The following is a 15,738-nucleotide window of genomic DNA, read 5'->3' as shown; positions in this document are numbered from 1 at the left end:
GAGCATAAAACTGAGATCAGCTGCTCTTGAAATGGATAAGAAAAGTAATTAGACTTTACTGGCATCAGCCTCTCCCTCAAGTTGACACAATTTAGCCCTAAGAGAGATTGTGACTCCTCTCTGTGTTACGGGTAGGGGAGATTAGGGTGAAAATCCCATGTACCCAAAAAACTATTAAAGCTAATAAATGTATTCAATTGCAGGATGTAAAGTCAACACACAAAAATCAGTTGTGTTTCTACACACTAACAAGAAACTATTGGAAAATAATTAAGAAAATTCTATTTAAAATAGTTGGGACGCCTGGGTGACTCGGTTGACTGGCCAGACTCCTGATTTTGGCTCAGGTTATGATCCCAGGGTTGTGGGATCAAGCCCTGCGGTGAGCTCCTTGCAGTGTGGATCCTATTTGAGATTCCCTCTCCTTCCCCCTCTCTCCCTCACTCACACACACACTCTCTAAAAATAAAAAAATAAATAAAAGTGTCAAAAATAAAATAGGAATAAATTTAACCAAGGAGGGGAAAGATCTATACACTGAAAACAGACATTGATGGAAGAAATTGAAGAATAATAAATAAAAGGAAAAATATCCAATGTTCACTGATTGAAAGAATTACTATTTTTAAAAATATTCTTACTAGTCAAAATGATCTACAGATTCAGTGCAATACCTATCATAATTCCAGTGGAAGTTTTCACAGAAATAGAAAAAAAGCCTGGAAATTCATCTGAAACCACAAGAAGCCCTGAATACTAAAGTAATGTTGAGAAAGAGGAACAGAGATGGAGGCATCACACTTCTTGAGTTTGAAATATATTGCAAAACCATATTCACCATAACGGTGTTATACTAGTATAAAAAACGGACACACAGACCAATGGAACAAAATAGAGCCCAGAAATAAACCCATGCATAAATTGTCAAGTGATCTTTGACAAGTCCACCAAAAAATACACAATCGGGAAAGGATAGTCTCTTCAGTAAATGGTGTTGGAAAAACTGAATATCCACATGCAAAAGAATTAAATTAGATGTTACTTACACTCAAAAATTAGTGAAAAATGGATTAAAGACTTAAAAATGAGATTGAAAGCCGTAAAACTCCTAGAAAAAAAAGCATAGGGGAAAAGCTCCTTGACCTTCATCTTGGCAAAGATTTTTTTGAATATGACAACAGAAACATAGGCAAGAAAAGTAAAAATGGTGAGCAAGTGGAACTACATCAAACTGAAAGGCATCTATACAGCAGTGGAAAAATGAAAAGGCAGTCTGTGGAGAGGGAGAAAGTATTAGCAAACCATGTATCTAAGGGACTAATATCCACATTATATAAGGAATTCATACAACTCAATAGCAAACAAATAACTGAATTTTAAAAATGAGTAAAGAACTTGAATATTTTTCTGAAGAAGACACACAAATGGCCAATAGGTATATGAAAGGTGCTCAACACCATTAATCCCCAGGGAAATGCAAATCAAAACCACGATATCACTTCATACTTGTTAGGATGGCTACTATTAAAAAGACAAAAAATAACAAGTGTTGGTGAGAGTAAGGAGAAAAGGGAGCCCTTGTGCTGTTGGTGGGAATGTAAATTGGTAGAGCCATTATGGAGAAACTGTTTGGAGTTTCCTTAGAAAAGTAAAATTAGAACTGCATGATTCAGCGATCCCACTTGTGAGTGTATACCCAAAGGAAATGAAACCAGTATCTTAAAGAGATACTTGCACTCCTATGTTCATTACACCATTATTCACAATATCAAAGATACGGAAACAACGCAAATGTCCATCAGTAGATAAAAGGATAAAGAAAATGTGGTGTATACATACAATGGAATATTATTTAGCCTTAAAAATGAAGGAAGTCCTATTACATGGGACAACATGGATGAATCTGGGGAACATTATTCTAAATGAAATAAATCAGTCACAGAAGGATAAATACTGCATGATTCTATTTGTATGAGTTATCCAAAATAGTCAAACACATAGAAACACAGAGTAGAATGGTGGTGGCCAGGGGTTGGGGAATAGGGAAAATAAGAAGTTGTTGAAGTGGTATAGTTTCAGTTGTGCAAGATGAATAGGTTCCAGAGAGAGATCTGCTGTAAAGCATTGTGCCTATATGTAACAATGCTTTATTGTTTGTACACTTACAGATATCATATATTTTCACTCATATGTGGATCTTGCTAAACTTTACAGAAGATCATGGGGGAAGGGGGAAAAAATAGTTGGAGGGAGGCAAACCATAAGAGACTCCTAAATACAGAGAACAAACTGAGGGTTGATGGGGGATGGGGGAGGGGCAAAGTGGGTGATGGGCAGGGAGGAGGTGCACTTATTGGGATGAGCACTGGGTGCTGTATGTAAGCCAATTTGGCAATAGATTATATTTAAAAGATTTTTTAAAAATTGTTAAGAGAGTAGTTCTCATATTGTGTTCGTAGCACACCAATTAAATTGTGTGTTGTCTTTCTGTCTCCCCAAGTAGAGAGTAAGCTGATTAAGTACAAGTATTTGGGAAAGACCTTGCTTTTACACCCTTGATGGGAATGTAAATTGGTGTAGCCATTATGGAGCAGTATGGTGGTTCCTCAAAAAATTAAAAATAGAGGTATCAAATGATCCAGCAATTCTATTTCTGTGTATATATCAAAAGGAATTGAAATCAGGATCTTGAAGAGCTATTTGCAGTTCATTGTAGCATTATTCATAATAGCCAAGACATGGATGCAACCTAAATGTTCATTGATGAATGAATGGATACAGAAAATATGGTATATACGTACAATGACATATTATTCAACCTGAAAAAGAAGGAAACCTTGCCATTTGCAACAACAGAGATGAACCTGAAAGACATTATCTTAAGTGGAATAAGCCAGACACAAAAGGACAGATACATGTTATATAAGGAATCTAAAATAGTCAAACTGATAGAAGCAGAATAGTATGGTGGTTGCCAGATGCTGGGAGGAGAGGTATTGGAGAGGTGTTGGTCAAAGTGTACACGGTTTGAGTTCTATAAGGCAAATAAGTCCTAGAAATGTATAGCAGAGAGCCTATAGTTAACAATGTCATAGTGGATATTTAAAAAGCTGCTGAGAGGGTAAATGTTATGTTAATTGTTATTGTACTCCTAAAAAATAATAAAGAGGACAGGAGAAGACTATTGGAGCTCACGGATATGTTTATGGCATAGATTGTTATGGTAGTTCGCAGGTGTGTACTTATCTCCAAGCTTGTATACATTACATGTGTACAGCTTTTGGTATGTCAATCATACCTCACTATAGTAGTTTTTGAAGAAGCAGATGTTTTGTCTTATTTGGAGTTGTAGTCTCAGCGCAGTGTCTAGTATACAGTAGGCAATTTGTAAATATTTAATCAATAAGAGAAAAAATATAAATAAGAAAAAGATTGTCAATTCTTGGTTTGCCTAATTCCTTCTACTGTTTCTTTTTATAAAAGTAAAATTATATACCTGGATTTCTTTAGATTATTCAAGTATTTAAAAGAGAAATTAAATGTTGACGAGCTCACTCTCTTGTTTATTTCCAGTCATTAATTGAGAATGAGCTCTTTAGAAGCCTTCAGGTTATTACTGGGGATGCTTTTATTTGTTTTTGTTTTTAAATGTTTGTGTCTTTTTGAGAGAGAGAGAGAGAGAAAGTGTAGGGGAGGGGCAGAGAGGGAGACAGAGAATCCAAAGCGGTCTCTGCACTGATAGCAGAAAGCCTGATGCAGGGCTCAAACTCATGAGCTGTGAAATCGTGACCTGAGCTGAAGTTGGACACTTAACTGACTGAGCCATCCATGTGCCCCCTGGGGATGCTTTTAAAACAAACCCTCAAAACAGCAACAATAAGTTCTGTCCCCTGCCCATTGAATTTTAGAGTCTGGATGCTGCTATCATGTAAAAAGAGATGGTGATATATTCACTGTGACCTAAAGAACAAGTAAAAAAAAGGGGGGAGGGGGTTGAAGAGGGAAGGTGGTTTGAGTTGTACGCAGTCAGGTGTCAAAGTTCTTGGGCCAGGCAGTGTGGAGCCTTAGGAAACTGCAAACCCTTCAGTGAGGGATAACTTTAAGTAGGATTGCCTCGTGGGCTAGATGACGCTGTGGGAGTGGTGAGCAGGGGCCAGATCTTCAGATGGAGGGCCTCGGAGATGAAAGACTAAGCCTGCGATGGAAGTTTGTCCTTAACATGGCCTTTGGGATTGTGGCTAAACCAAAGAAAATCTCCAGGTGGTGTAGGAATGAAAGGTGTCTGTGCTCTTGCCCAGGGCAGCTGAACACGATGCACAGACTAGATGGTCTATGTACAACATCACCAGGGAGTTTCTGAGCAATAAGGATTATACTTCTTTGAGGTGGAGTGTTCAGAACCCACTGGACTGCACTTTTCACTCTGGGTTGGGGGAGCCACAGACCACTCTATTAAAAGGGTCTCTTTTACTCAGTTACTTCATCTTGCATGTAATATGGCAAATTCTAGGCAAGGTCTAGATTTTTGCTGATGGTTAAATGAGTGAAAATAATGGTGATTTAGATTGAAGGGTAGCTGGAAGTTAGGGAAAATATTGGTCATTGACAAAAATTTTGAGAACTTTGAGTTGTATCCAACGGGGAAAGACTCTCCCACAAACACACTGTATATTATAACTTTGAATGAGGATACATTACATAACTAGCGTTGCTAAGCAGCATTTTGGTTGTGAGTTCTTTGTGTAGAGTTTGGTAATGCGCTCAAGTTCACAGGGCTACTAAGTGACAGGGCTGGGACTAGACTCCTGGTCTGAATTCATCTAGAACACATGCTGATCATTCCACTCTTCTCTGCCTAAAGCAAACCGTTATGTTCCGTAATACTCCAAAATGTCTCTCAGGGGGTAAAAATAAGGATTCTGTGTCCAAAGAACTGGATTGGAATACATAACCAAAGCAGTTAAGAATACCACAGTAAATCAAAGGCATGAACAAAGAGGAGAAGCAGAAAATGTCCAGTGACAGTATGATTATCTACATATGCATTGTCAAATGACCTCAAGATTGTGGAATCACAAAACCATCCTGGACGGCTCCTTCCCATTAGGAAGTAAATCATTTAAAACAAATCACATAAGAGGCTCACTCTGACTACTGTGAAGAGGGATAGATCAGTGTCATTTTTCTTTGACACCCCATCTCTGTCCTGAATCCCCTGCCTTATGTTGCAGTTTCCCCATTTAACATGAAGTCAGGCACTGGAACCTGCAAAGTTTGCATTAGGGACGCTGCTCAAGTTTGCATGGATGTGGAGTTTCCCAGGAATCCTTTAGTTATACAGGACCCCCATTAATGAAGATTGGGGAGATAACCACCCTACTTTATAGGGGGTTCTTCAGAGACCTGCCAAACCAGCTGTGAGGCCTAGAATGCCCAGGCAGGGCAATCAGGGTGGACATTCTTCTTTCACGCCTCATATTTCTTAGCAAGGTCAAAGTCTTAGCCTAAGAAAGAGGCCACACTTCAGTAGAGGGAGGCTCCTGGGTTGTATCGATAGATATCAAGTTGAGGACTCTAGATGATGAATGTAGAGACCACTGACTCCAGAGCAGTGGTATTCCACAGAGACTCAAATCTGCTGTATGCCTCTCAGGACCCAAACATCCTTGGCCTAGTGTGGCTCACTCTTCCACCTGGGAGGTCTCAAGAAGGAGCAGTCCTTGATCTGAGCAGAGTAACCTCATGTCAGGGAAGATGGAGTCACACGATTGAACAGGAGCAATGTCAGGTCCCTGAGTGAGCAAAGAGGAAGGACATCACTAGACCCACAAATGAGAGAGCTTTACAAACCCCTGCACCCATCTTAACCATGGAGAGGCCTCAGGTGGAGCTATGAGCCTGAGAAGCCTCATTTCTGCCTGGTGAGTCTCAGGATGAGAGCCTTGTCTAACAGGGTGCAGGCCCCAGTTCTGCAGAGGGAGACGTCTTGGCCGTAACCGGAGTGAGGGAGGTTCACAGAGTCCTGCCCTCTTTTCAAGCCTATGGGGCCCCAGGCAGAGGTAGTCGGAAACGGGGCATCCTGACTCCTCGCCAGGGACTCGGAAAGGTGAGGGTTCGCTTTGGGGGCTGGCAGACTTGGGTCAGTAGGGGGAGGAATAAACACCAAGGTGAGGACACTGAATGACAACCTAAAGACCACTGACTTCAGAACACTGCGATCGGATGGAACCATGTCCTTGCTGTCAGCCCTCAGAACCCCACGTGGCCATGGCCGGATATGATGTATCTGAACTTCTGCTTTGGAACCGCGGACCTCGCCCAGTGTTCGCAGCATTTATTCTGCCAAGGAACGGAAGATTACTTCCCAGGAGTTCTTTGAAGTCAAGGTGAGGACCTGAATGTAAAATGAAGGGACCACACCACCCCCCCTCCCCCCCGCTTCCTGTAACAAAGGTGGCGCCACAAAGTACTGCCCCTGGGGTCTGAAATGGAATGTCCTGACAGGACCTTTAGGCCGAGTTTTGTCTGGAAAGTCTCAGGGAGGAAGGCGTCGGTCTAAGATAGTAGCCCTGGTTCTGATGATCAAGGAAACCTAGGCCCTAAGTAGAGTCAAGAGGAGGGTCCTGAGTAGCTAATGAGGGGATCTTTTCCCGGTAGAGATGGCGATAGAAACCGGTACGCCTGCTTTGGTTCTGGGAGGCTCCAGGCAGGGGCAGTTTTATTTGGTAGGCTCTGACTACCGCCGCCCCGCCCGCTACTCCCACCATCCCCCACCCCTAACCGCGAACGCGCGCATGCGGACACACACACTCCTCTCTCTCTCTCTCTCTCTCTCTCTCTCTCTCTCTCTCTCTCTCTCTCTCGGCTCCAAGAAGTAAAGGCTAAAGCCAAATAAATTTGGATTTTGGTTACTGAATTTAGTAGAGGGAGGAGTCCCAGGCCCTGATATCAAAGTGAAGACCCTGAGTCAGGACGTAGGGATCACCGACTCCAGAACACTGGGATCCCATGGAGCCCTTTTCCTGCTTTTAGCCCTTGGGGACCCTGAACGGTTGTGGCCAGTTCTGACTCATCCTTCTGTCCTCTCCAGAGTTTCCAGGAAGTGAGGTCATTTGTAGGGGAGTGGGAGTGGGGGTGGTGAGGCCACTGGCCAGCTGAGGGTGGAGTCCCAGTACTGGCCTGGAGCCAAGGTGAGGACCTTGAGTGGGGACTGAGGGGACCACCCTGACCCATAACACAGGGTGCTCTCCTAGGTCCCGCTGCTGCCCTTGGCCCTGGGAGGCCTGGCAGACCTATCAGACTTTCTGCCTGGAAACTCTCAGATAAGGAGGGCCTTCATCTAAGGGAGTAGCCTGGGTCCTGCAGATGGAGGAGGCCTAGGCCCTAAGTGCCGTGAAGGTGAAGCCCTGGAGTGCTAATGAGGGGACCTCTCCCCATTTAGGGAAAGCAGCATCCCTATAGCTTGTTTCTGGAAGGCTCTTGGTAAGGGTAATCCTATATGGAGGTCCCTGAATTTCCCCCCTAGGGGCACAGGGAATTGAGGGATTTTCTGTAAGGCAGGAGGCCTAAGTCCTACCAGCATATTGGCGGCCAGCGGCCTAAATCCAACCTGTAGTTAAGGTCAGAGACCTAAGGGAGGGCTAAAGGGAACACCAACTCTAAAAAGGGGGTCTCACAAATTCTGGCCCTTCTCTGATAAAAAAGAATGTAATCTGGCCATTTGCAATGACATGGATGGAACTAGAGAGTATTATGCTAAGTGAAATGAGTCAGAGAAAGACAAATATCATGTGATTTCACTCATGTGGAATTTAAGATACAAAACAGATGAAAGTAAGAGAAAGGAAGCGAAAATATAAAAACATGGAGACAAACCATAAGAGACTCTTAAATACAGAGAACAAACTGAGGGTTGCTGGAGGGGAAGTGGGTGGGGCGAATGGCTAAATGGGTGATGGAATTAAGGAGGGCACTTGCTGGGGTGAGCACTGGGTATTGTATGTAACTGATGAATCACTAAATTATATTCCTGAAATTATTATTACACTATATGGTAACTAACTTGGATGTACATTTAATAAAACAAAATAAAATAAATAAAATGAAATGAAATAAAAATTCTGGCCCTTCCCTCAGCCCTGGGGAAACCCTGAATATTTGTTAGGCTGAGGAACCCGCCCCCCCCCCCCCGCCTCATTTCTGTCTGGAGAGTCCCAGAGAGGTGAGCATGTTGGACTTATTGGCCTCAGTTCTGCAGAGGGCGGAGACCCAGGGCTCCACAGGAGTCAGAGTGAGGAATAAAGAGTGATGGTTCCACTCAACCCCCCCCCCCAAAAAGAGATAATAGAGAGCCCCCCTTGCTTGTAGCACTGAGGAGCCCAGGTGTGGAAGTCAAATGTATGTGAACCCAACTTTATTTCTTATGTCATCAGGTTGGTGAGAGCCTTTGTTTGAGAGGGGAGAAACATCAGATCAGCAGAAGAAGGTGTCCCAGGCCCTACCTAGAGCCAAGGTGAGGAAAGTGAATGCGGACTGAGGACCCCAATGACCCCAGAGCAGATTCCCTCAGAACTGTCAGCAGTGGGTCACAGTAGTGGGCTGAGATGCCCCTTTAGTTCCCCTTGAGGGGTCTCAAGACGATGAGGACCTGGGTTTGAGATGTCAATTTAGAGCAGCACCGAGGAGGGGGGCCCGGCCGTGCCCAAAGCCGTTATCACGGTCCTGAATGTGAACTGGGAGGATCCCTATTCTCCAGACCAGAGGAGATTCCGCAAGGACTCGGCCTACCCGGCACCGCTCTCAGCCCCAGTAAGCACCAAGCAGGGCTGGCAGGCTGCAGCCTGAGGCTCACTTTAATTACTTCCACGGGGTTCTCAGAGGACAGGTTGGTTGTAACAGGAGCCCTGTGGTTGGTTTCCTAGGGCAGTGCCCTCACGGAACCTGAGAGGCAGCCTTGGTTAAAGCCAAGGTGGTCTCTCCCGGCTGAAGGTGCTCCTTCTCATCCTCTCTTCTCTCATGCCCAGATCACCTGCTGTCCCTGACCACAGTCATCATGCCTCGGGCACAGAAGAGTAAGCTCTGCACCGGTGAGAAGCGCCACCAAGCCCAAGGTGGGACCCAGCCTCAGAGGGGTGTTCAGGCCCCTGCGGCCACGGAACAAGCGTTCCCTTCCTCGGCCTCTCCTCCCTTTGAAGTTCTTACTCAGAGAAATCCTGCTGCCGGGTCACGTAGCGCTCCCAAGAGGTCTCAGAGGGCCCTGTCCGCCACCACAAAGTCTGCAGGTGTTTCTCACACAAGATCATACAAAGGAGCCGACTGCCAAGTCGAGAAAAAGCAAAGCTCCGTCCAGTCCCCACTCTCCATTGTGCAGTCTCAGGGGGACCCTGTAAGCAAAACAGCGAGTGTTTTGGTACAGTTCCTGTTGCACATGAGCAGAATGAAAAGGCCCATTATGAAAGCTGATATGCTGAAGTTCATCAATAAAAAGCATAAACATCGCTTCGTTGAGATCCTCAAAAGAGCCTCTTTCAGCTTGGAAGTGGTTTTTGGTGTTGACTTAAAAGAAGTCGATCCTACCAAGCATTCCTATGTCCTTGTCAGCAAAATGAACCTCCCCAACAACGGGACTATAAACCGTGGCTGGGGTTTTCCCAAGACCGGCCTCCTGATGAATCTCCTGGGCGTGATCTTCCTGAAGGGCAACTGTGCCGCCGAAGAGAAGATCTGGGAGTTCCTGAATAAAATGAGAGTCTATGCGGGGAAGAGGCACTTCATATTTGGGGAGCCCAAGAAGCTCATCACCCAAGATTTGGTGAAGCTCAAGTACCTGGAGTACCGGCAGGTGCCCAACAGCGACCCTCCGCGCTATGAGTTCCTGTGGGGCCCCAGAGCCCACGCCGAGACCAACAAGATGAGAGTGCTCGAGTTTTGGGCCAAGATTAACCAAACGGTCCCAAGCGCCTTCCACCCTTGGTATGAAGAGGCTTTGAGAGATGAGCAAGGAAGAGCCGAAGCCACAGTCACACTCCAGGCTGAGACCGATGCTACGGCCAGTGCATGTTCCGGGGCATGTCCAGCAGCTCCTCCCACACCTAGTGAGGTCGAGCCCGATCCTTCACGTTGTGACTGAAGAGAGCAGTCAGTGTTCTAAGTAGTGGAGGCCTGGGTGTGGCTGAGGGAACAGCACGTAATCCTTGGTGCTCCTGTTCTGTATGGGTAATTTGGAGATTTATCAGCAGTTTGAGTTTTTGCTACTTTTCAAATGTTGCTATTTTGAAATGAAATCTTACCTAGCCTTATAGTGTAAATTTATGGATTATTTTGGCCTCACTTGTTATCAGTTTAAAAGTGAGAGTGTTGCTGTTTCATAAAACAAACTGGGAAATTGCCCATCTTATTTAGTGTTCTGGTACAAAGTAGCATGGCATTGAAATATGCATTTCCTTGAAAATGTAAAAGGACTTAAGCAGTGAAATATATGGAGTCAAGAAGTGGAGGAGAAGAGTAAGATGGTCTGTATTTGGTTTCCTAATTCCTTTCACTCTGTATTTTGTAACATTCTAAATAACAGCATGTGTTTGACTAATGGAAGAATGTAGCATCACATTTTAATGAATTAGACTCACTGCTCACAGGCTCGTTTATTCCCCAAACATTGATGGAGCGTACGCTCTTAGAAGGCTTCATGTTAGCCCTGGGAGAGCTGACAGAAAGATCAAGACACTGACCATGAAATCACAGAGGCGAGAAGCATCTGTCATATAAGGAAGAATGGTGATCTGCACTCTCAGACCAGAAGGACACATGACAAGACAGGACAAAACAGGAGAGAGGTGGTTCCAGATGAGAGGAGTTAAGTGTCAGTGCCTGAAGCAGGGCAGTGCTGGGTCTTCAGAGACTGCAGTTCCCTCAGGGGGAGGTAATTCTAAGTTAGCTGCATGGGGGGCTCCAGGAGGCTGTGATCACAGGGAGCTGGGCCCAGACCCTCCCGTGGCGGGCTTCAGAATTGAAAGACTAAGCCCAGAATGGCAAACTGCCCTTAACACTTACTTTGGGATTGTGCAGAAAGCAGAGGGAAATCACTCCAAGCAGGGATCAAGTGCGTCCTGTGCTCTTCTGCCAGTGCAGGTGAACGCAGTGTGCAGATTGGAGGTTTTATTTACAACATGTCCACAGAGTTTCTGCGAAATAAGAGCATGCTCTCTTGTCATGGGTGCCCAGAATCCCTTGGACTGGCACGCGTTGCCCTGGGTTGGGGGAGCCAAAGCACACGCCACTAAAGCATCATCCACATTAGGTCACCTTGTATGGCATTTGGCAAACTCCAGGCAAGGTCTAGATTTTTGTTGGCGGGTGAAAGAATGAAAGCCAGGGTGGTTTAGGAAGAAGGGTGGCTGAGGGGCGCCTGGGTGGCTCAGTCCGTTAAGCGTCCAACTCTTGGTTTTGGCTCAGGTCATGGTCTCACAGTTTTGTGGGTTCAAGCCCCGCGACGCGCTTTGCACTGACAGTGCAGAGCCCGCTTGGGATTCTCTCACTCTCGCTCGCTCTCTGCCCCTTCCCCACTTGCACGGTCTCTGTCTCTAAATAAATAAGTAAATAAATAAATAATCAAACAAACAAATGGCAGCTGAGAGGAAGGTAAGTTTTGGGGCCTTGAAACACATTCTAGGGGCTCTGTGTTGCATCTACTAAGGAAGTCTACCTTATGCCAACATTGAATGACATACTTTAATGGGAGAGATACTACTTAGTGTTCCTTGCCAAGCACAGTTTTGTATGATAGAGTTGTCTTTGTTCTGGAGCACTGCATGGTTTCTGACATCCCCTGAATTAAAAATGATTTAATTGAGATCATTGTAATGGGTTGAAACTCCAGGGGACCAATTAATCCTAGTAAGAACTGGCATCCTTTAAAGCTCAACACAGGCCACACAATGTGCCATGCACTTTACATGCATTATGGACATCCTACCAGTCCCCAAACAGAGCTCATCAAACCCATTTCACAGATGAAAAGACAGCCTCACAGAGTCTGGTATCACTCCCAATTTCACGTGGCTGCTAAGTGACAGGGTTGGAACTAGACCCTTGGCCTGAATTAGTCTTCTGCCCACACTTCCACTGCTCTGCACCTGAGGCTGATGTCGTGGTCCTTAACTCCCTTTTTTTCTCACTACTACAGAAAGTATCTCGGGTACTAAAAAGGACTCTTTTTGCCCAAGACACTGGAGTGGAATACATAACCATAGCAATTACCATATCAAAATAATTGAGAAGTGTGAATAAGGGAGAGAAAGAGATAATATTCAGTGACAATAGGATCATCTATATATTCAAAGTCAGCCTCGAAGATCAGGAGCTCACAAAATCATTTTGGACGACCCATCCCATAAAGAAAGTTACATTCATTCAAACAGAACTTACATAAATACATAAAACACTAAGTGTGATTGCTCAAGAAGTGGATTAAAGTATTTTTTTTTCTTTGACAGCACATCTGTTCTGGGGTCTCTGCCTTGTGCTATCGCTTCCTACCTCGCATCACTCCTGGGACACGGACCCAGTCTCTGAACGATTTGCTATAGGGAAATAGTCCAGAGTTTGCAGGGATGTGACCTTTCACAGGAAGCCTTGCGTCAAGAAACAGGAGCCGTACGTGAGGGGATGCTCCTGCTAGGCCAAGCGTGAGCATCCCCTCACTTAGTCCTCAGGGTTCCCAAGGACAGGTGAGACCTGCCGTAGGAGGGTGGCCTCAGGTCACTAGAGTCGCTGACACGTATGAGATTGAGGACCCTGAATGAGGAATGACACAAGCACCCACCCAGAACAGTGTGGCCCATAGATGCCTGTCCCCTGCTGTCAGCCCTCAGGGTCCCCGAACAGCCTTGGAAGGACGTGGCTGAAACTGGTTTCCACGTAACAGGCCGAGAAGGTGAAGAGCTCGGCCTGAGCTTGGTTGACTCCGGTCAGGAGAGGTAGGATTCCCAAGGTGTGCCAGGAGGAAGGCCAGTATCCTGAAGAGGTCAGGGACCACTGTGTATCAGTGGAGACCTCACAGAATCCTTCCTACTGTCATGAGAGATCCAGGCATAATTGTCAGTCAGAGATGGCTTCCTATCCTTCTCAGGGCTAATAGAAAAGTTGGGAGGTCCCAGGTCAGCAGAGAGAGGAGTCTTGGGACATCACATAAGGCAGATTTAGGACACTGACTTTGAAACCTGAGTGGGGGCACCATATCATAGGTGCCTGCCATAGCCGTCACCTGCGGGACACCATGGCACATGTGGCCAAATAAGGTATTATAAGCCTTCCTCTGAGGAAATGCCCTCAGATCAGGAAAGAGAGGAACCTCGGGCCCTGCCAGGAGTCAGGTCAAGGAAACTGAGTGAGAACGGATGGACCACCCATCCCTGAAAACGGGAAAACAAACCGGGTGGCCCTGCCCTCGCACTCCAGACTTAAATCCCCAGGGCAGGGTGTGAACCTGAGCGCCCCCAACATCACTTATTTTTCAAACAGCGACCTCATTTTCTAGAGCAATTTTACATTCACAGCAAAACTGAGCAGAAAGTACAGAGAACTCCCAGGTACCCTCTTCCTGACGCACACAGCCTCCCCTACTTTCCGCGTCCTGCCCCAGAGTGCTACCTGTGGCGCAACCTGTGAACTCGCACCACCGCGTCATTAGCTCGGCAAAGCCCATAGTTACATCAGGCTTTAGTCTTGCTGTTGTACGTTCTGTCCCGATCGTCCCTCCCTCCCCCACCCGTAACCCTTGGCAACCACTGATCTTATTACTTTTCCAGCAGTTTTGCCTTCTCCAGAATGTTCTACAGTTGGAATCATGCTGCATGTAGCCTTTTCAGATTGGCTTCTTTCACCGAGTACTACGCATCTAAAGTTTTTCCCTGTCTTTCTGTGGCTTGATTAGCTCATTTCTTTTCACACCGAACAATACAGACATACCTCAGTGATACGCGGGTTTGGTTCCAGACCACAGCAATAGAGTGAGTATCACAATAAAGTGAGTCAAATGAATGTTCTGGTTTCTCGGTGCATATGAAGGTTATGTTTATACTCTACCGTAGTCTGTTAAGTGTGCTATAGTATTATGTGTAAACAAAAAACAACATGCATACGTTAATTTTAAAATGCTTCATTGCTAAAAAAGTGTTAGCCATCGTCTGAGCTTTCAGAAAATCATCTCTTTGCTGGTGGAGGGCCTTGCCTTGATGTTGAGGGCTGCCGACTGATCAAGGTGGTGGTTACTGAAGGTTGGGGTGGCTGCGGCAATTTCTTAAAATAGGGCAATACTGAAGTTCGCCACCTTGATCGACTCTTCCTCACACAGATAATTTCTCCATAGCGTGTGATGCTGTTTGATAGTTTTTTTTACCCACCCCAGAACTTCTTTCACGTTGGAGTCAATCGTCTCAAACTCTGCTGCTGATTTATCAGCTAGGTTTATGTAATATTCTAAATCGTTTGTTGTCATTTCAACAATCTTTCAAGCGTTTTCACCAAGAATAGTTTTTAGCTCAAGAAACTACCTTTTTTTTTTTTTTTTTTTTTTGCTCATCCATTAGAAGCAACTTCTCATCCATTAAACTCCTCATCTCTTTTATTATGAGATTGCATCAGTGCAGTCCCATCTTTAGGCTCCAATCATAATTCTAGTTCTCTTGCTAATTCCAGTTCTCTCCACTCATTTGGTAAATGAGCTTTGGCTCCAACTGCATTAACCCCTAACAAGAGAGTCAGCCTGTCCTTTGAAGCTTTGAAGCTGGGCCTTGACTTCTCCTATCTAGTTATGAAAGCCCTACGTGGCATCTTCTTGCAGCATCAAGCTGTTTTATTTACACTGAAAATCTGTTTAGTGCAGCCACCTTCACGAATGCTCTTAGCTAGATCTTCTGGGTAACGTGCCGCAGCTTGTCCATCAGCACGTGCTGCTTCACCTCGCGTGCTCATGTTACGGGAAGAACTTTCTCCTTAAACCTCATGAACCAACCTCTGCCGGCTTCACACTTTGCTTACGTGGCTGCCTCACCTCTCTCAGCCTTCACAGAATTGAGAGAGCCTAAAGCTCTGGATTAGGCTTTGGCTTAAAAGAATGTCAGGGCTGGTTTTGATCTTCTATCCGGACCACTCGAACTTTCTCCATATCCACAAGAAGGCTGTTGTGCTTTCTTATCATTTGTGTGCTCACTGGAATAGCACTTTGAATTTCTTTCAAGAACTTTTACTTTGCATTCACAACCTAGATAACTTCAGTGCAAGAGGCCTAGCTTTTGGCTTTCTCGACTTTGGACACGCCTTCCTCACTAAGCTTAATTAATCATTTCTAGCGTTTGATTTAAAGTGGGAGATGTATGACTCTTCCTATCACTTGAATGTTGAGAGGCCAGAGTAGGGTTGGTTATTAATTGGCCAAATTTCAACATCTTTGTGCCTTAGGCAATAAGGAGGCCTGAGGAGAGGGAAACGTATGGGGAATGGCCGGTCAGTGGAGCAATCAGTTATCAACTAAATTCACCCTCATATATGGGTGTGATTTGTGGCGCCCCAAAACAATTGCAAGAGTGACATCACTGATCACAGATCACGGTAACAAATAACAATGAAAAAGTTTGAGATACTGCAAGTTTTACCAAAATGTGGCACAGAGATAACAAAGTGAGCACATGCTTTTGGAAAAATGGTGCCAAGAGAATTGCTCGGTACAGGCTTGCCACAAAC

The 15,738-nt window shown here is 45.2% G+C and overlaps 2 protein-coding genes across 2 annotated transcripts in view; both read left to right on the top strand.

Moving 5' to 3' along the window:
• Positions 1–10,633, top strand: part of LOC109249374 (melanoma-associated antigen B3) — a 135,139-nt gene extending 124,506 nt beyond the window's left edge. The window contains 3 exon segments of the mRNA XM_053891740.1: positions 8,433–8,512; positions 9,024–10,055; positions 10,058–10,633. Coding sequence (XP_053747715.1) covers positions 9,053–10,055; positions 10,058–10,095 — 1,041 coding nt within the window. The 5' untranslated portion in view covers positions 8,433–8,512; positions 9,024–9,052 and the 3' untranslated portion in view covers positions 10,096–10,633.
• Positions 1–15,738, top strand: part of LOC109249376 (melanoma-associated antigen B1-like) — a 36,063-nt gene that overhangs the window by 7,414 nt on the left and 12,911 nt on the right. The window lies entirely within an intron of this gene.

Source organism: Panthera pardus, unplaced genomic scaffold, assembly GCF_024362965.1.
Source record: "Panthera pardus isolate Hobbes unplaced genomic scaffold, ASM2436296v1 HiC_scaffold_27, whole genome shotgun sequence".
In the NCBI taxonomy this organism is placed as follows: Eukaryota; Metazoa; Chordata; class Mammalia; order Carnivora; family Felidae; genus Panthera; species Panthera pardus.
This window is presented reverse-complemented; position numbering and strand designations above follow the sequence as displayed.